General features: G+C 39.6%; 1 protein-coding gene across 2 annotated transcripts in view; it reads right to left on the bottom strand.

The window, feature by feature from the left end:
- Positions 1 to 13,931, bottom strand: part of LOC125256797 (sodium/glucose cotransporter 1-like) — a 41,347-nt gene extending 27,416 nt beyond the window's left edge. The window contains exons 1-6 of one of the 2 annotated variants that reach the window (XM_048173016.1): positions 13,705 to 13,931; positions 12,908 to 12,979; positions 5,671 to 5,775; positions 4,583 to 4,642; positions 4,344 to 4,448; positions 3,721 to 3,826 (exon numbers count right to left, since the gene is read on the bottom strand). In XM_048173016.1, the coding sequence (XP_048028973.1) occupies positions 3,721 to 3,826; positions 4,344 to 4,448; positions 4,583 to 4,642; positions 5,671 to 5,775; positions 12,908 to 12,979; positions 13,705 to 13,839 (583 nt within the window). In that variant the 5' untranslated portion in view covers positions 13,840 to 13,931. Of the gene's footprint in view, positions 1 to 3,720; positions 3,827 to 4,343; positions 4,449 to 4,582; positions 4,643 to 5,670; positions 5,776 to 7,404; positions 7,916 to 12,907; positions 12,980 to 13,704 lie in introns of those variants that run through there. The other variant, XM_048173024.1, reaches the window with a different exon arrangement.
- Between the last annotated feature and the right edge of the window lie 7,229 nt (positions 13,932 to 21,160).

Here is a 21,160-nt window from a genome sequence, read left to right as displayed (position 1 = left end):
ACGTGTACTCGCATCCACTAGTCGGTAGACGTGTTGTACCCACTCTAAGTGTCGGCTTGCAATGCCATTCCCGCCACTGGCCGGATACGTGCATACTTCTCTCCAGTCGTGTTCCCCGCTTGGCGAACCCTGTCGAGCTCCTCCGCCTCCCCTTCGGCTCGGACATTGCGGAGTGTCTGATGCCAGGCCTACATCCGTCGCTGACGCTGTCTGTTGGCTGGGGCCCATATGTCGTGACCCCTCTACGTGAGCGGTCCCATATGTGTATTTTCCACGGTTTAAAACTCCCTACGGGCCGAGTCCGTGTCTTTCCCTTAGCAGAGCCAGCTCTGCTGTCACCTGTCAGATGAGTCTCCCCCTAACCAGGTGGAGCCATCCCAGGGACTCCATATGCGTACTGCCCCCCGGGCCAGTCCATATGTGTATTCCCACGTAAACTCCTCCCCCATTGGGTAGGTAGTGGTCTCCGCAGCGTCCCTTCGGGTTCGCTTCCCCAGTGTGTCTAGTTTACTTAGTGGGTAGTGGTTAGACAGCAGTAGACTCTCTCGGTGTAAGCTCGCCCCCTTCACCGCCAGCCGGTGCAATGGGCGGCTGAGCTTGCGCTGGGCACTGGAATGGGTTTCGTAACTGTGGCGCTTTAGGTGGGAACCCAATTCGTCGGTCACTACTGACGTACGTCGAACGTGACCGACTGAAAGGGAACGTCTCGGTTACGTATGTAACCCTCGTTCCCTGAAGGAGGGAACGGAGACGTACGTCCCGTCGCCACAGTTTCTGTACCCTCGCTGTAGCGCGGACACCAGTTGTCTCCTCAGCGAAAAACAGAGTGCGATTGCATCTGCTTCCTATTTATATACACCTGTCGGGGGCGGTGCGCATTATGCAAATATCGCACGCCAATTCCATTGGCTTGTTTTAGTTTACACGAAGTTGATAGGGCTCTCTAAGCGATATCCCAATTCGTCGGTCACTACTGACGTACGTCTCCGTTCCCTCCTTCAGGGAACGAGGGTTACATACGTAACCGAGACGTTTTGTCAGTGCTTGGTTTATGTTTTCATTGGCCAGGCACTCGTGTTGTTCTGTCCTATGTAGCACGCAACTTGTGTATTTTTACTGGCTGCAAGCTTTCATGTTGTCATATTTTGGATGAATATGTGGCTTATGAGTATTCTCATTAGCTGTGTGTCTTGTTCTGTTTGAGCACATGGATAAAGTTGGAAAGTAATAGTAATGATTTAAGTAGTATTTTGTGTGCTTTATTTGGCAATTTTAAAGTAAAAAGTAATCTGTTTTGATATTTTAATTCACTGTTAATTACAATAACAACTAGCAGAACATTTTTTTGTTAAAAATCAAACAAAGACTTGACTTGACATTTGACTTGGACCTCAAAGACTTGAGACTTGACTTGGACTTTAACCTCAGGGACTTGGGACTTGACTTGGACTTGGACCGCAGGGACATGTGAACATGTCTGACTTATAGTAATTACAATAAATGGGTAATAACTGGGCACTAACCCTGAACCTACCCTAACCTAACCTTAACACTACCCTAACCTAACCTTGACCCATGTAGTTTACCTTATATTAGCCAGTACATTCCTAGGTAAGTACACTGTAAGTATGTGTTTGTGCACATACTGTAAAATAAAGTACAGCAAAGCCTTAGCAAAAGCAATTTAGCACCCATGGGACTACACAAACACTCTCAGTAAACATTTACAGGTGGCAGGATTATGTCTGATTTCTTACAGTTTATTGGTCTGCTTTGTTCCTGAGATAAACCTATTACACAACAGACCATGGGGTTGACAGAAGTTTAAAGTCACAATGCGGCTTGTCTTGCACAGGCTTATCATCTATTGTCAGAATGGGCAATTACACATAACACATCACGCTACAATAAGCATCCCACCGTATGATCCTACAACCCTGGACTTTACTCTCTGTTGTAGTATAAACTTAAGGGACCATATAAAAATAACGCATGGAATGTGGGTATAATACAAATATGCTGTAAATATATATATACAAACCCGATTCCAAAAAAGTGTACAAATTGTGAATAAAAAAGGAATGCAATAATTTACAAATCTCATAAACTTATATTTTATTCACAATAGAATATAGATAACATATCAAATGTTGAAAGTGAGACATTTTGAAATGTCATGTCAAATATTGGCTCATTTTGGATTTCATGAGAGCTACACATTCCAAAAAAGTTGGGACAGGTAGCAATAAGAGGCCGGAAAAGTTAAATGTACATATAAGGAACAGCTGGAGGACCAATTTGCAACTTATTATGTCAACTGGCAACAAGATTGGGTATAAAAAGAGCCTCTCAGAGTGGCAGTGTCTCTCAGAAATCAAGATGGGCAGAGGATCACCAATTCCCCCAATGCTGTGGCAAAAAATAGTGGAGCAATATCAGAAAGGAGTTTCTCAGAAAAAAATTGCAAAGAGTTTGAAGTTATCATCATCTACAGTGCATAATATCATCCAAAGATTCAGAGAATCTGGAACAAGTAAGGGTCAAGGCCGGAAAACGATACTGGATGCCCGTGATCTTCAGGCCCTTAGACGGCACTGCATCACATACAGGAATGCTACTGTAATGGAAATCACAACATGGGCTCAGGAATACTTCCAGAAAACATTGTTGGTGAACACAATCCACCGTGCCATTCGCCGTTGCCGGCTAAAACTCTATAGGTCAAAAAAGAAGCCATTTCTAAATATGATCCAGAAGCGCAGGCGTTTTCTCTGGGCCAAGGCTCATTTAAAATGGACTGTGGCAAAGTGGAAAACTGTTCTGTGGTCAGACGAATCAAAAAGTTCTTTTTGGAAAACTGGGACAACATGTCATCCGGACTAAAGAGGACAAGGACAACCCAAGTTGTTATCAGCGCTCAGTTCAGAAGCCTGCATCTCTGATGGTATGGGGTTGCATGAGTGCGTGTGGCATGGGCAGCTTACACATCTGGAAAGGCACCATCAATGCTGAAAGGTATATCCAAGTTCTAGAACAACATATGCTCTCATCCAGACGTCGTCTCTTTCAGGGAAGACCTTGCATTTTCCAACATGACAATGCCAGACCACATACTGCATCAATTACAACATCATAGCTGCGTAGAAGAAGGATCCGGGTACTGAAATGGCCAGCCTGCAGTCCAGATCTTTCACCCATAGAAAACATTTGGCGCATCATAAAGAGGAAGATGCGACAAAGAAGACCTAAGACAGTTGAGCAACTAGAAGCCTGTATTAGACAAGAATGGGACAACATTTCTATTCCTAAACTTGAGCAACTTGTCTCCTCAGTCCCCAGGCGTTTGCAGACTGTTTAAAAAGAAGAGGGGATGCCACACAGTGGTAAACATGGCCTTGTCCCAACTTTTTTGAGATGTGTTGATGCCATGAAATTTAAAATCAACTTATTTTTCCCTTAAAATGATACATTTTCTCAGTTTAAACATTTGATATGTCATCTATGTTGTATTCTGAATAAAATATTGAAATTTGAAACTTCCACATCATTGCATTCTGTTTTTATTCACAATTTGTACAGTGTCCCAACTTTTTTGGAATCTGGTTTGTGTATATATATATATATATATATATATATATATATATATATAATGTATATGGTCATATACTATACAGTGCGCAATGTGTCTGTGTAAAGTATGCAGTATTTATGTCAACAGACCTGTTACTGTATAAAGAGCTGTAATCAGCAGCAGAATAATCACAGCCAGGTAAATGTTCAGTCCCAGAGCTTGGTTGATGAAAACGCCTCCTGCAAACATGTCCCCCTGAGAGGTGGAAAATGAAGAAGAATTGTGTGGTGCAATTGTTTGAACTGTCCATTTCAAAAAAAGGTCTTTATCTTTATAATCTAAACCCATTTTAGTCTGACTTCACATGGCAATAAAAGATATTTCCACATGGAAATCACCGTTGTTTTAGACTACAACTTGTGTTACTAAAGACTTCATGTAAAGATTATCAGCAAACTAAATGCAGAGGCTAGACAGACAGCAGCATATTGTGAAAATGTTGGCAAGTTCCAAGTGATTTTTCAGTTAATCATTGAAATGCAAATGTAATGTAAAACTTTATATAAAAGCATAAGGAAGTGTATATTTTTGGTCTTTTAACTTTTAAAGGTGGTACACCTTTTGGTTAAAATTTATTTTAAGCCTTCAGTAATTTATTTCTGGTACTTAATGTGTGCATGCAGTCTCTCGTAACTGGTAAAAAAAAAGCTGCATTCACAATTCATCTGCATTCAGCATTCATTGTAAAGACTGAGACAGATTTTGGACTTACAGAGATTTTGGTGAAAACGTAGAGAAACAGGGACAGCACAGAGAGGTAGATACGGATACGCTGCCCACCAAAGCGTTTCTTCAGATACTCCGGCATGGTCACGACCTGCAGATAACGTCAACAAAGGACCATAAAAATGATACCACAGAGATAAAGTACACATTCATCTTGTGATAATAAGCAATATTTGAAAGATTTGTTCTGTAATGCTGGTTGGAGAGGTAGAAATTTAAGCATACCCCAGCCTTTATGTAGATGGGCACGAAGAGCCATCCCATAAAAATCACAACAACAAGAGCCTGAGAGTGGGGAAAAAAAGATGATGTAATTACAGATTTGGTTTGATATTTTCTACACATAATCCCTTCAGTGTTGTTATTGTTATCTACAACTGAAAGGGTAACACTTTACAATAAGACTTCATTTCATAACAGTAGTTAAAATTAAAATCAAAAGGTGTTTCTGTTGACATTAGTTTTGCAATGTGAATAACTAAAATGAACAAAGATTAATAAAATCTGTAAAAATATATTGCTCATGGTTAGTTCATGTTAACTAATGCATTAACTAACGTTAACAAATGAGACCTTGTTGTAAAGTGTTACCACTAATACTATTAAAAAATATTTTCATTAATTAAAAACAAATGCTAAAATAAAATAAAAAAACTATAAACCTAATTAGAATTATATTAGAAATAATGCCTTGACAACTAACTGAAATAAAATAAGTTTAAATTAAAGTACTTAAATTACTAATTTAAGTACTTAACATAAACTAAATTACTGAACTACATAACTAAATGACTTCAACTAAAATCAAACCTTAATATGTAAAAATAAAAGCTAATTTAAAATATGAATAAATACTTTAACAATATATAAATAATATTAAAATAGCTCTGAAGTTTAATTGGTTCCTTAATAAATTCTTAATGTTTTACCTTAATAATAATAATGCATAGTATACTTTTATCCTTCTAATAAATACTTTTTTGTGTGCAGACATAAAATAATAATTAAAAATCAGTTCTGCGTATCAGACATTTTTATCATTATGAATGATTAATTCTATTACAAATCATTAATTGTAAATTATTCCTTAATCACTAATAAAATATTATTTATAGAAATGCAATATTGCCGTAATATAGTTAACTTATATGAAAAATACTTTTTTTTTTTAATTTTTTTTTTCTGTTTTAATGATCCATATAGTCATTAATTGTAGGCTAAAACATAAATTCCTGACACACATCATAATTATTAAATATCATAAATGTAAATATTAGGCTTTTTAAAAAAAAAAAAAAAAAAAAAAAACATACATTCAACTCGAAGCCTCCGATGGCAACACCAGCAGCTGCTCCGCTTCCTGCTAGTCCCACAAAATGCCCACTTCCAATGTTACTTGCAAAGAGAGAGGCTCCAATCTGAAAAAGTTTAAGATACTTTAAAACAATCTGAGTGTCACAAATGCACTGGTCCTCCCCTCATGCACAGACTCCATTTCCCAGCATCTCGTCTGGTTCTCATCTGCACTAAAGGCCCCGATATACTTCAAACGAAGTTCTTTTCCATTCTTCGTTTAGGGGTAAAACGAAGTTCGAACTGCGTGACCAGCAATATAGTGTAATCGAACATCTGACGCCGCCCACACTGCTGAGAGCGACGGTTAGATGAATATGTAAATACGTGCTGTACTTTCTTCTCAGTAACAAAATAAACACAACAAAAATGAGAAAACAGCAAGCATTTTTTTAAAGGTGCCATCGAACGTTTTTTTTACAAGATGTAATATAAGTCTAAGGTGTCCCCTGAATGTGTCTGTGAAGTTTCAGCTCAAAATACCCCATAGATTTTTTTTTTAATAATTTTTTTAACTGCCTATTTTGGGGCATAATTAGAAATGCACCGATTCAGGGCTGCTGCCCCTTTAATTGCTCGCGCTCTCCGCCCCCCCAGAGCTCTCGACTCTATCATTGCATAAACAAAGTTCACAGAGCTAATATAACCCTCAAAATGGATCTTTACAAAGTGTTCGTCATGCAGCATGTCTAATCGCGCAAGTACAGTGTTTATTTGGATGTTTACATTTGATTCTGAATGAGTTTGATAGTGCTCCGTGGCTAACGGCTAATGCTACACTGTTGGAGAGATTTATAAAGAATGAAGATGTGTTTATGCATTATACAGACTGCAAGTGTTTAAAAATGAAAATAGCGACGGCTCTTGTCTCCGTGAATACAGTAATAAACGATGGTAACTTTAACCACATTTAATCAGAGGTGGGTAGAGTATCCAAAAACTGTACTCAAGTAAAAGTACAAGTACTTATAGAAATATTTACTCAAAGTAAAAGTGAAAGTAATAATCCTAATAGTTACTTGAGTAAGAGTAAAAAAGTATCCAATAAAAATCTTACTCAAGTAGCTCGTTACTAGTTACTTTTATTTTATATATATATATATATATATATATATATATATATATATACACACACACACACACACACACACACAATAGCATGTTATTATTTAATGTTTATTATTTAAATAGATATTTAATTTATTATCATAATTAGATATCTTTGCAACAAACAAACATAGAAGAGACAAGCATTATTTCTAGCATCTGTAACCCGAATGTATCGTTACTATAATAACGTATACAGCTAACGTTACATTTTAAAGAAGAGAGAAAACTCTTTACATGTGCTCGCGCACATATCTGAACTTGACACAAACAATGATCAAATACACATTGACGGATCTTCTTCGGTCTGTTCTCCAAAATGTAATCAAATGTATATTTCAGCAGGCGCGTGTAAACTGCAACTGTGTCAACGCAAAGCGTTCATTTTCAAGACGAACAGGTCACTGGCGCCGCCATTGCGCAATAGTATATGTATAAATTAATGTATAAATTAAGATATATGCCCATAAAAACGGTAAAGAAATACTACATACTTTTGTTATAGTGACGTAATAATCTGTTTGGTTGTAAAATGTCGGCTATTGGCTGTGTCATGAAGTAAAATCAAATGAAATCGATAGGCCTACCTGTGGAATTGTTCACAGACAGCGTACGCAGCTCAAATAAAAAAGGTCTTCATTGCTGGCAAACAATTGGATGCATTTGCAGATTTGCTTTTAATTGACTGGAGGTCCAGCTGCCACTTCATCCGCTCCGAGTGAGAAACCGCTTCAAACGATTCAGCGCGTGCAGGAACTGAACAAATCATTCAAACTGATTCGCGAATCAATTTAGACAGCTTTACCAACTTGTTTGATCAAGTCTTTGAACAGAATCGACTCAAAAGAGTGATTCATTTGTGAATGGGGCATCGTTCATGAAAAAAGAGACAGCGCGCATGGAATAAACTACGCATTTCTTAACATTTACAGTATTGAATTAAAATAAAGTAACGAGATGAACGTTGCCCATTGTAGCGAAGTAAAAGTACAGATTTTTCATTACAAATTTACTCAAGTTAAAGTAAAAGTACCCACATTTTAATCTACTCTAAAAAGTACAAATTTTCCAAAAAACTACTCAAGTAAATGTAACGAAGTAAATGTACTTCGTTACTACCCACCTCTGCATTTAATAGTACATTAGCAACATGCTAACAAAACATTTAGAAAGACAATTTACAAATATCACTAAAAATATCATGATATCATGGATCATGTCAGTTATTATTGCTCCATCTGCCATTTTTCGCTATTGTCCTTGCTTGCTTACCTAGTCTGATGATTCGGCTGTGCACATTCAGACATTAATACTGGCTGCCCTTGTGTAATGCCTTTCATAATGTTGGGAACATGGGCTGGCATATGCAAATATTGGGGGCGTACACCCCGACTGTTGCGTAACAGTCGGTGTTATGTTGAGATTCGCCTGTTCTTCGGAGGTCTTTTAAATAAATGAGATTTATATAAGAAGGAGGAAACAATGGTGTTTGAAACCCAATGTATGTAATTTCCATGTACTGAACACTTGTTATTCAACTATGCCGAGGTAAATTCAATTTTCAATTCGATGGCACCTTTAAGAGAAAGCATAAGAAAAGCGTCTGATCATAACATGGGTATGTTAGCACGAGCTCTGCAAATTAGCACTCCAGTCACGTCACGTTTATTTATATAGCATATAGAATAGATGTTTATTCAATAGGTTGCTTAAAAGCAAGCAGCTTTACAGTATCAAACACAAAAAACAGTGCCAGTGCCTCATTTCATCAGAAGCACAACTTCATTTTGTACTATAAAGCGGCTATCCAGTGTGTTCATGTTTTCACCCGTGGAGATCTTACCTCAACGAACTCTACAGATCATATGAGTCAGAGAAGAGCTTCACACGAATGAAGGCGGAGCCTCGGCACACACCTCCTATCACGGACCAATGGTGGCATGAAGGTGTTTTGCAGCTGAAGTGAACTTTTCCTGAAAGTTCACTTTGGCAAGCCATTTCGAACTTCCAAAAATAACACAAAACGAACTTCGTTTTGACCTGATTTTGTTCGAAATTATATCACATCAGTACGTTCTTTGATTTTGTTTGAAGTATATCGGGGCCTTAAGTCAGCCATCACCCACACCATGCCTTCCCTCATTGTATTGTCTCGTCATTCACTAAAGTGTATGGACTTACCTGACTCCTCTTCATCTGTGTTACCTGCCTACATCATATCCTTATCTGCTCAAGCCATCATACACACTGAACAAAATTATAAACGCAACACTTTTGTTTTTACCCCCATTTTTCATGAGCTGAACTCAAAGATCTAAGACTTTTTCTGTGTACAAAAAAGGCCTATTTCTCTCAAATATTGTTCACAAATCTGTGTTAGTGAGCACTTCTCCTTTGCCGAGATAATCCATCCACCTCACAGGTGTGGCATATCAAGATGCTGATTAGACAGTATGATTATTGCACAGGTGTGCCACAATAAAAGGCCACTCTAAAATGTGCAGTTTTATCACACAGCACAATGCCACAGATGTCACAAGTTTTGGGGGAGTGTACAATTGGCATGCTGACTGCAGGAATGTCCACCAGAGCTGTTGCCTGTGAATTAAATGTTCATTTCTCTACCATAAGCCGTCTCCAAAGGCGTTTCAGAGAATTTGGCAGTGCATCCAACCGGCCTCACAACCGCAGACCATGTGTAACCACACCAGCCCAGGACCTCCACATCCAGCATCTTCACCTCCAAGATCATCTGAGACTAGCCACCCAGACAGCTGCTGCAACAATCAGTTTGCATTGGTTGCATTGGTTGATGAATAATAAATTTATGAATTCACTACGTTCGTGTTGTTGTCCGTGTTGTCTGCCAGCAAAAAACGAATGTGTGATGCTAGCAACATTTTTGGACCTTATACTATGGCAGTGTGGTTCATCACATACAGTCGCTGAGATTGAGGACAACAATACCTGTCCAACAGTATAACCTCCTTCCTGCTCCCAATTTAGGTGGTCCTTTCAGAATCATAATTTTCATCATTCTCCTGTCTAGACTACAGCGAGAACATCCCAAGCTCCCTTTTCTCTGCCTGTCCTGAGTTAACCAAAAAGTCTGTTCTTGTCGAAGAACCACCAGAGTCTCCAGCCATCATGGCTGCCACGCCAGAGTATCCTAATATTCCTAGATCCAGGAAAGCAACATCTAATTTTATGGATCTTACATTTTAATTAGCGGACCCCCCAATTGTGTCCACACTGGTGGCAATGAAAACAGGCTCAGAATTTTTAAAGCATGCTATTCAGAGTCGAAGGATTTCACCACAGTCAAGTCCGTCATCACCACTCCAAATCCCAGAGTAATCTCTGAGTAGGAACCCCAGAGTCTGTTCCAGAGAAGGAGACTCCAGAGCCCATTTCATAGATATTCTAGAGCCCATTCCAGAGAAAGAAATTCCAGTGTTGGGGGCATCCATCCACGCCCACGGAGGCTGATCAGAGTTCCCTCATCATGGCCACTGAGGCCCCACACTGCCAAGTTGGCTGTGGTTTTCATTCCAAAACCCCATCCCTCAGCAGGCACTCCAGAAGCCTGTCTCTCAGCTGTCATTTTAGACATCCATCTTTCAGCTGGCACTCAAGATGCCCGTCTCTCAGCTGGCTCTCCAGACATTCTCAAGCCAACTGGCCCTCCAGACATTCTCAAGCCAGATGACCTTCCAGGGGTCAGCAATTCTAACCAGGGGTCAGTTTCGTCTGCTCAGATGTGGTGGTCTTCTGCTCTGCCCTGGGAGTCTTCAGCTGTCACAAATGCACAGGTCCTTCTTCCCTCATGCACACTCTGGACTCCATTTCCCAGTACCCCTCTTGGTTCTCATTTGCACTTAGTCAGCAAACACCCACATCTGCTGCTGATTATCACCTCATCAAGACTCAGATAAGTACTCCCCTAGCCTACCCTCATTGTCTGGTCTCATCATTCACTGCCTGCTTCATATCATTATCTGCTCAGGCCTTCATACACCTGCAAAGACCAAGACTTTAAGTTAAGTCTGCCATTCTACATGCCATCTGCTTTATTTGTTTTAATAATCATAAATTACCCGCATTACTGTTGTGGTTCATATTATATTTACTAATAAACAAACATTTGATATTCAATATTTCGTTTAAAGTGATAACTTTGGCATAGACCAAAGCATGACAGCTCCATTCAAAACTGCATGAACAAACCATATCAGCTGTATTCAATTGTGGGTCGCATCTGGCATCAGTGCATTCATTCACCTTGTGAAATCAAGGTTCTGAAATGGAGGGGCAGTTAGGGTCATTATCATGCCATATCTGTGATAAAGTGAAATCACTGGTCATGCTATTGATAGATGCAGCTCCTACTTTTATGGCTGTTTCAGTCTTGCATAGCACATTATGACAAAAATTCATCACATTTTTCCCATTGATTGATCACTATTGATGTGGTACAAACCCAATTCCAAAAAAGTTGGGACACTGTACAAATTGTGAATAAAAACAGAATGCAATGATGTGGAAGTTTCAAATTTCAATATTTTATTCAGAATACAACATAGATGACATATCAAATGTTCAAACTGAGAAAATGTATCATTTTAAGGGAAAAATAAGATGATTTTAAATTTCATGGCATCAACACATCTCAAAAAAGTTGGGACAAGGCCATGTTTACCACTGTGTGGCATCCCCTCTTCTTTTTATAACAGTCTGCAAACGTCTGGGGACTGAGGAGACAAGTTGCTCAAGTTTAGGAATAAGAATGTTGTCCCATTCTTGTCTAATACAGGCTTCTAGTTGCTCAACTGTCTTAGGTCTTCTTTGTCGCATCTTCCTCTTTATGATGCGCCAAATGTTTTCTATGGGTGAAAGATCTGGACTGCAGGCTGGCCATTTCAGTACCCGGATCCTTCTTCTACACAGCCATGATGTTGTAATTGATGCAGTATGTGGTCTGGCATTGTCATGTTGGAAAATGCAAGGTCTTCCCTGAAAGAGACGACGTCTGGATGAGAGCATATGTTGTTCTAGAACTTGGATATACCTTTCAGCATTGATGGTGCCTTTCCAGATGTGTAAGCTGCCCCACGCACTCATGCAACCCCATACCATCAGAGATGCAGGCTTCTGAACTGAGCGCTGATAACAACTTGGGTTGTCCTTGTCCTCTTTAGTCCGGATGACATGGCATCCCAGTTTTCCAACACAGAACAGTTTTCCACTTTGCCACAGTCCATTTTAAATGAGCCTTGGCCCAGAGTAAACGCCTGCGCTTCCTATAGAGTTTTAGCCGGCAACGGTGAATGGCACGGTGGATTGTGTTCACCGACAATGTTTTCTGGAAGTATTCCTGTTGTGATTTCCATTACAGTAGCATTCCTGTATGTGATGTAGTGCCGTCTAAGGGCCCAAAGATCACAGGCATCCAGTATGGTTTTCCGGCCTTGACCCTTACGCACAGAGATTGTTCCAAATTCTCTGAATCTTTGGATGATATTATGCACTGTAGACGATGATAACTTCAAACTCTTTGCAATTTTTCTTTGAGAAACTCCTTTCTGATATTGCACCACTATTTTTCGCCACAGCATTGGGGGAATTGGCGATCCTCTGCCCATCTTGACTTATGAGAGACACTGCACTCTGACAGGCTCTTTTTATACCCAATCATGTTGCCAACTGACCTAATAAGTTGCAAATTGGTCCTCCAGCTGTTCCTTATATGTACATTTAAATTTTCCGGCCTCTTATTGCTACCTGTCTCAACTTTTTTGGAATGTGTAGCTCTCATGAAATTCAAAATGAGCCAATATTTGGCATGACATTTCAAAATGTCTCACTTTCAACATTTGATATGTTATCTATATTCTATTGTGAATAAAATATAAGTTTATGAGATTTGTAAATTATTGCATTCCTTTTTTATTCACAATTTGTACAGTGTCCCAACTTTTTTGGAATCGGGTTTGTAAATGCTCGGGCAATGTAATTTTGTTTATGTCCATCACATTTGTAGCACAAAACAAAATGCTTTTAATCTTGTTCATCCACCATCTAAGTCCTTACCGGCCACCACACCATACTTCTGCCAGCCAGGAAAAAGCCTCCTACTGTGGCTCGATTGGTTCGTACCATTGCCTTTGAACAGAAAGAGCCATTAAATTCAGCATATAAAGAGTTACAGACACTAAATGTTTTAGACAAAATCACATTTGACTTTATATGGTGTCATATCTGCAGACACATTTCACAATAACGTATCACATTTGCAGTCTCAAAGTGTTTATGGATTGGAGTTCAGTGGCCATGTTTGTTGTCTGATTAAATGTTTGAATTTTCACAAGAGGTTTTATATGGATTTATATGGATAAAATGATATGGATTTCCAATGTGCAAATGCAGGTGGAAAAATATAGTGTTATCAAGAAATGCCAGTAATAACTATGCCCTCAATTAAGATTAAGATTAAGATTAAGACTGTACCAAAAATTCATGAGTTGATTTGAGAATATTGTAATGTACTGTATGGATAATTTAGTAATAATTTCAAAAAATATTTTTAGTGTTTAAAAGATACTGATATCATTAATAGTTACTACATATTAAGAATTATAATAAAAAAGACCATTGTAACAATTAATTTGTCTAAAAGATTTATGCATTTTTTGCAAAAAACACCCTTGTTACATTGCAATTACATTATATTATACATTTTTTGCAAAATCAGTCAGAATCCTCTTTCTTTCTTCAGACTTCAGATCTCACACAGCCATTGTACATTTATTTGTTGACGCAAGGTCAACAGTTCACAAGTCTGTCAATGGTAGAAAAATGTTGGTTGATAGAAACCCCTGGCCACTTACCCATATTCCTACAGCCAGAACCACCAGAAAATATACAACAATCACTGAGATGTCTGCTGGATTGTTAATATGAATGGTGAAATTTCTTCTATTTTCATTGCGGAGAAAAGAGAATCCAAAATAATCTGCCCCCATTTTGAATGTGTTTGAAGCAGGGCAAGTGTAGCACCACACTGTGTGTGACACGATGGTAAAGACACCTGGCTCAGACGTTCACTTGCAGGTGTGTGTGCGTGTGCACGTGTTTCACTTTTATGTGTCCATCTACAGATGGGTGTGACCTCCTCAGAGTTAATTATAAAAGTGTTTTTGTGACTTACAGACAAAAATCTGAGATTGAGAGTCTTTAATGATCAACTTACCGGTATATAGTGGGAAGTGTGAGACTGAGTTCCTGTAAAGCGTAAAAGAGAATCCAAAATAATCTGCCCCCATTTTGATGGTGTTTGAAGCAGGGCAAGTGTAGCACCACACTGTGTGTGACACAATGGTAAAGACACCTGGCTCAGATGTTCACTTGCAGGTGTGTGTGTGCGTGTGCACGTGTTTCACTTTTATGTGTCCATCTACAGATGGGTGTGACCTTCTCAGAGTTAATTATAAAAGTGTTTTTGTGACTTACATCAAAAATCTGAGATTGAGAGTCTTTAATGATCAACTTACCGGTATATAGTGGGAAGTGTGAGACTGAGTTCCTGAAAAGCGTAAAAGCACATTTCATCAACCACACCACCTGCAACTTAATTAATGGGTTTCACTGATTCAGCTAAAGATCAGCTACTGCAATTTATGGTCCAGACATTAGTGTACATACTGTAACCGTCTAAGGTTATAAGGACACCCTGGGCAGTTGTGGCCTAATGGTTAGAGAGTGGGACTTGTAATCTGAACCTGTGTGTGTTCAATACTCACTGCTGTTTGTGCACTTGGATGGATGAAATGCAGAGCACAAATTCTGAGTATGGGACACCACTACATGTGACGGTGAAAAGTGGCATTGCAGCTTGAAGACAAAAGAGGGTAAAAATTGTGATTAAACATCAAACTAAATTTTGCATACTGGGCTCCAACACTACAGATGGAGCATTAATGGATATGAATCACTCTTCCATCCTGAAACAATACAATTGGCAATATCTATTCTGTTCTACTGAGAAAGTTTTGATGGGAACTCTGCGCAGTGCCTGATTAAAAATGAGACGCATTGTCCGAATCACAGGTACTACATTTGGTTTGAAACTTGCTTCATGACTGTTACAAAAGTTCTTTCTATACAGAGCCCCCTCTCAAAGGAGTGGTTTCCAGACACTTCTAAACAGTCCAGGAGGGAGGCGGAGCAGAGGAGGAACAGCGGGAGGGATGGAGGGTCAGGTCTGTGAAGCGGAAGAGGGCATGAAGACCAAGGCAGAGCAGGCGGCCAGGGCGGAGCAGGCTGTGCAAGTCAAGCAGGTGGCCAGAGCGGAGCAGGCTGAGGAGGCGGCCAGGGCAGTGCAGGCCGAGCAGATGACCAGGGTGGTACAGGCCGGGCAGATGACCAGGGCAGAGCAGATTGAACAGGTGGCCAGGGCGGAGCAGATTGTGCAAGAGGCCAGGGCGGAGCAGGTTGAGCAGGGGGTCTTGTAGACGGGCTTGAAGATCCCCATGTCAGAGCAGAGATTACCACCAAAGCAGGACAGATGGGTTTGAAGAGCCCCACGGCAGAGCAGATGATCACCCCATCAGCGCAGATGGGTTTGAAGAGCCCAACGGCGGAGCAGACGACCACCACAGCAGCGCAGACAGCAGAGCAGCGGTGTAAATGGACCAAACACACCACATAACATTAGGGCATAGTCCATATAGTCTCTTAGACTACAATTAAACTTCCCTACAGGAAACCAGGATCTTATGGGCTCATTTAGTCCAAATGGAAAATGTCCTTTAAAGCCACTTCATCAAATGGAACTTGATAATTCACAAAACCGGTGAACATACTCCTCAATAGGTAAGTCCCTTTGCCGAAAATGTAGTAGCTGGTTGACTGGGTCCATGGTTAGACTGGAAATGCTCATAAAAGCCACTGGATCTTGGTATGACTGAGCATTCTGTAATGTACGGGAGCGTGACAACGTAGTTGTGGATCCACGTGCAGCCTTTATTAACAAGAAGAGCATAGTCGAACAGGCAGTAGGTCAAACACCAGTAGACAGTAACAGGAATGGCAAGGTAAAAGAGTAATCTAACAACACAGGCAATGGTCAAGGCAGGTTGCGAACGATCATAAAACAAGGAATCAGTCCATGGTCAAAAAACACAGGCTAGGAAAGGCAAAGCAAGGAAACAAGGAATAACACACAATGTGAACATAGACTAAACAATACTAAGAATTGTGTGTGTTAGAATGCAGCTTATAAAGTGTCACTGATGGGGTACAGGTGTGAGTGTGTGATTAGTTCCTAGATGGGGAATTGTGGGAAAAGAAGTCCATGACAACCTTGATGAGCACAGACCCAGGGCACATGTCACACCTTTAGGGTTCTCTGTAGACAAGAAAAAGGTTCCATATAAAACCTTTTAGGGGTTAATTCATTATCATATGTTCATGTTTTACCGTAGTGGTAATTTCCGGAAGTGGAAATTAGCCTGGAGAACTGAGCTCCTGAGGGAGCTAAGGTGACATCACTGCTGCGGCAGTGGAGAAAATTAGCCAGAGAAACAGCCCCTGTGGGAGCGGAGAGGACATCACTGCTGCGGCAGTGGAAATTAGCCTGGAGAACTGAGCTCCTGCGGGAGCTGAGGTGACATCACTGCTGCGGCAGTGGAGAAAATTAGCCAGAGAAACTGCGCTCCTGCAGAAGCGGAGGGTACATCACTGCTGCGGCAGTGGAGAAAATTCGGGCTTCTGCTGGAGTGAGAGGGAAGCCACTGCTGCTGCAGTGAAATAGAATATTCCCTATTTTAGTGGATTGATGGTATTAGTTAAGTTGGATATGGTGAGCTTACAGGTTTAAGTGAGAGAACGAGCTGGAGCTGAAAACTTAGCTGATAAGTGTTCATTGAGCTTTTTTAATGTGGAAGCGACTGGATCAGATATAGTTTGACCAAGCGACTAGTGACCAAGTGTTTGAATCTGACGCTGGGAAAAGCCTTTTTGGGCAGCTGTGGTTGCTACTCCTATGCGGAATGAATGACTGGAAAAGTGGTCCGCTGGGATCGCGGATTAAAGAGAGGGAGAATATTTTAAACTCACGCTTAAAAGGGTTAAGGTGTTTTTGGAACCAAAAGGGAAATGCGGCACAGATATTTTTGCTGTAGAGATTGAAGGCGATGGAAAATTATTCTGAAGTCTACAAACTCCTATACAAATGTCCACTACTGACAAAAAGGTAAGCTAACAGTGTCTACATCAGATGCAAAATATTGGGTTGTGTAAACCCTTCACTTGTTCAGCATACCTGGCAAGTAGAGAGACACACAGCAATGGTGTGGGAAGTTCTGAATACAGATGCTTCCTTGAGTGGTTTGCCAAATCCTTTTAAATATCCAAGTCTTAACAAACTTAGCACCCAAATATTTATGCAGCTTTTGTTGGACCCTTTCTCATGCCCCAAATGGTCATATGCCTGGTTTTGGGGATCAAAACAAATGGTTAATAAAGATCTTTATTGGGGCAAAATCCACACCAGGAGAACAGGTTTTGTTTTTTTTATTCTTGTCTGTTCTATTGATGTGGGAGTGAAACCATCTTACCAGTCGCACCAGAAGTATTTACATTGATGTCACTTAAAACAACTAAGATAGTATATTTGTGAAGTTTGCATGGCCTGAGGGGAAGGAGAGGGTGTGAGGAGTCAGGAACTCAGCATGGGGGGGAAGAGAGGAGGTCGAGCCAGGTGTTCTCCTGTGCCCTTTCTTGCAGATCCTCTCTTCAGATTAGAGAGTTTTATTGTTTTATTACAGGATAGGAATCTTGAATTCAGTCTTGGTGAAATCCACCCTTGCAGGCCCGAGCCTTGGTTCATTTGTTCAGTTTCCCGCCACTACTTAGTTGTCATGGTCACCTTAATTATGATTATTGTTTACCAGCTGTGTTTGTTTAATTAACCTTGTTAGCTCCCCTGTTTCCTTTGTATTTAAGCCCTTAGTTTGTAGTGTAGTGTAGTGTTTGTAGTTTGTTTTCCTGGTTATTTTCCCTGTTCCTTGTTCAGATTTCTCCATTAAAAGTTCTTGAAGATATTTCCTTCGTCATGCGTTTGAATACTGCAACCCCAACGTGACAGGTGTTGGGGCCAAAAAGACAGGAGCGGAAAATGATTTGTCCCAGGACTTCACAATCTCATCGTGAAGCTCGGGTAGAAAAGGAAGGTTCAAGGGCTTTGGACATTTAGAACCCAGGAGGAACCACTTGTCTAGCCTGCTGGGAGCAGGCTCCTCCTTCTCAACAGACCACCTCAGCTTTAGTAAGCTTTAATGGAGTTTCCTGAGTGGAAAAGCCTCGTAAGTCCCTCAAGAGCTGACTGGGCACAATCCACTCCCAGGCAGATGAAACACATCCCATGTGTGTCCTCCAGAGTCAGAAACCTCTGACAAGGCGGCACACATCTCCTGAACACTCTTTTCATCTTAGTAGTACTCAGGCGCAACAGGCAAACGGTCTTACTGAAGACAACAAAAGCTGATGACGTATTGTATGGGCACCCCTTTTATAGCACATGTCGGCGTGCCAAGTGACATCACCCTCTACTGTGGCCAATTTAAATTGCTGTGTTTGCACACGTGTTTCAGGCACCGTTCATTCTGGGGGCATTCACAGTGTCATGACATCATGATGCAGCATTGAGTTCCCTTGAAAGGAAACTACAAATTGACATAAAATTTCACTCATAAGTAATGAAAATATACAGATGCACCTAAATTCACATTAGCATTACACATTAACATAAAGCCCCTAAACTCTACAAATTTACATTAAAATATCACTCATAATAAAAAATGAAAATATACAGATGCACCTAAATTGACATCAGCATTACACATTAAAGTCAATAAAATCTACAAATTTACATTAAAATCACCGAATCGTAATACAACAATCATAATACAACTATGTAACATAGTACAAATCGAGCGCAGCGTTAGTTCAGTCAGGCCACATAGGCATAGTGCTGCGACCAGCTGACGCGGTCAGCTGTCAAATCGCTCCAATCACTACCATTCTCCTATTAGACCGGGGACATAAATACGTGGCATTACTGCTCAGTAAGTATGCTCAAACTGCTTGCAACCCTCCCTCCCTCCCCATTGTAAGCATGAGCATATTACTGTGCACCTTTTGGTTGTTGTCTTCTTTTGTTTCAGATTACAAAGGCTTTCAAGTCCTAGCTGGCATGGACCTCTCTGCTGAGAGACAGTCATCCTCATAACCAAGCTACAGTCGACGTCCCAACTGCCACATCTACATTATTACCACTGTTCACTTTTAAAGACATTACAAAAGTGTCTTAATTGTCTATGTATTTCCAAGCTGATGGTTCCATGGGGGTTAATGTTAAAGCTCTTGTATGTTCAATTAATTTTGGAGCAAGAACCCCCATAAGGAACCATACCGCCAATGATAACTCGTTTCAATAAACTCAAAGTAACTTGCCAAAGGGGTCTGAACTATGATAGTTGGTTGTACATTTTGAGCACTGGGACAGACACTCTTTTCTGGCATCTGGAAAGTTTAAACAAACAGTGCTCCATAAAAATCATTGTGTGAATGATGGGCTTAAGGTACTCACACATGGATAGCAAAGAGACATTCCAGTTCCTCTGACACCTCTATGCCCTCAGTCAGGATATTCATGCCGTCCATACTGATGCTGGCTCTTTGTGCATCAAAGGGGCTTGAAGCCCCATGAAAAATTATAGTTGGCTTTGCTGATTCCTGCCAGGTGGAAAAATATTTAAAAGATCTGTTAACAGTAACAGAATACAATACAGTATATTTTAAGTGTAACGGTAGTAAACTTTGAGTACCCAACTTTTTTGTTTGTACTGCAACTATACTAGAAACTTAAATGTATACTGATAGTACTAGTCAAATACTTGTAGCACATTTTTTTAGTTTATGAAAGTACACTTTGAAGTATACTGAGTAAACTACTAGTATACTTGTAAGTTTTCTGTAAGTGAACAACTGATCATAACATCATACTTATAATTTACTATTTATATATTATTTTTCACATTAAGTACACTGTTATGTTCCTATTTAGGTATTCATTTTTTATACTTGAAATATACCTTTAACTGTACTTTAACTCTTTCCATTTTACAAACATTTGTTGTAGCTTAATGCATCATTTTTATCAATACTTTTATCATTAAAGCAGATTTGAAGTAAATTCCTATGTACACAAGAATTAGGAACATATCTGTTTTCTTATAAATCAGTATGTTTAAAGTCAAACAATGTAAGTTTATAAGACAGTATGTAAAACTATGTGAGAAGAAAAAAATATATATAATAAGCTACTCAATCAAAAGAGTAAACACAACTACAAGACAAGTATACTTAGAATACTTAATTATACTTTTACAAGTATTGGACAAATATAGACTTTTCTGTCAGTATAAGTCAAGTATACTTAAGTGCAGTTTTAAGTATATTCGTACATGAAGTATTTTTCTGAAAAGTACATAAAAAGTAGACTGAAAGTCTAATTTTTTTGTTTAAAAGAAATACACTAATAGCACACTTGAATTAACTTCTTTTTCGTAGGGGTACCTTTAAAGGTGCACAGATTTAATAAGTTATAAACAGATCATATGGCATAAGGTCTGGTTTACAAAGAAAACTTTGGCTTTATCAACTTCTCAACAATTCCTTTGAAATACCATATCTCATCATGGCCATGAACATTTATCGCTTTAAGATAGTCATAAACACTTAAAGTCATAAACACCCGACCTTATGCACGGCCTTCATTGTATTATTATTGTACTAAATCAATCATGCAATGCAATTCCTGCATATCACTATTATGTAAGGAATAATTGACTCCGGGCCGTTGAATTCTTAGAAAATAATGCACACCTGAGGAAATGCAACAAATGCAAGTTCAACGGCCCAAAGTCAATTATTTCGCTTATACTACGGCTACCACACCTCAAGACACTGTTCTGATGTTGTATTTCAAGACATTTCTCTGGTTTTTGTCCTTAAAGGGATAGTTCACCTATGTTTACTTGATTTTAACCAAAATGTTGACTTTACTACAAATTTGTAATTGTTGCTGAAATTTTAGAACAGATAGTTCCCATAACTAATGTAATTTGAGTAAAATTACAAAAAATTTTCAAGACATGCCAAGACATCCCTCCACACAGTGCAGAATCACACGGACTGAGGATTCAACGTTATGTTTGCAGAGTGGATCTACTTCAGTGAAATAAAAGTAAAAGCTGTTCCTGCTGTCTATTAATGGCTTGT

Source organism: Megalobrama amblycephala, linkage group LG2, assembly GCF_018812025.1.
Source record: "Megalobrama amblycephala isolate DHTTF-2021 linkage group LG2, ASM1881202v1, whole genome shotgun sequence".
Taxonomy (NCBI): Eukaryota; Metazoa; Chordata; class Actinopteri; order Cypriniformes; family Xenocyprididae; genus Megalobrama; species Megalobrama amblycephala.
This window is presented reverse-complemented; position numbering and strand designations above follow the sequence as displayed.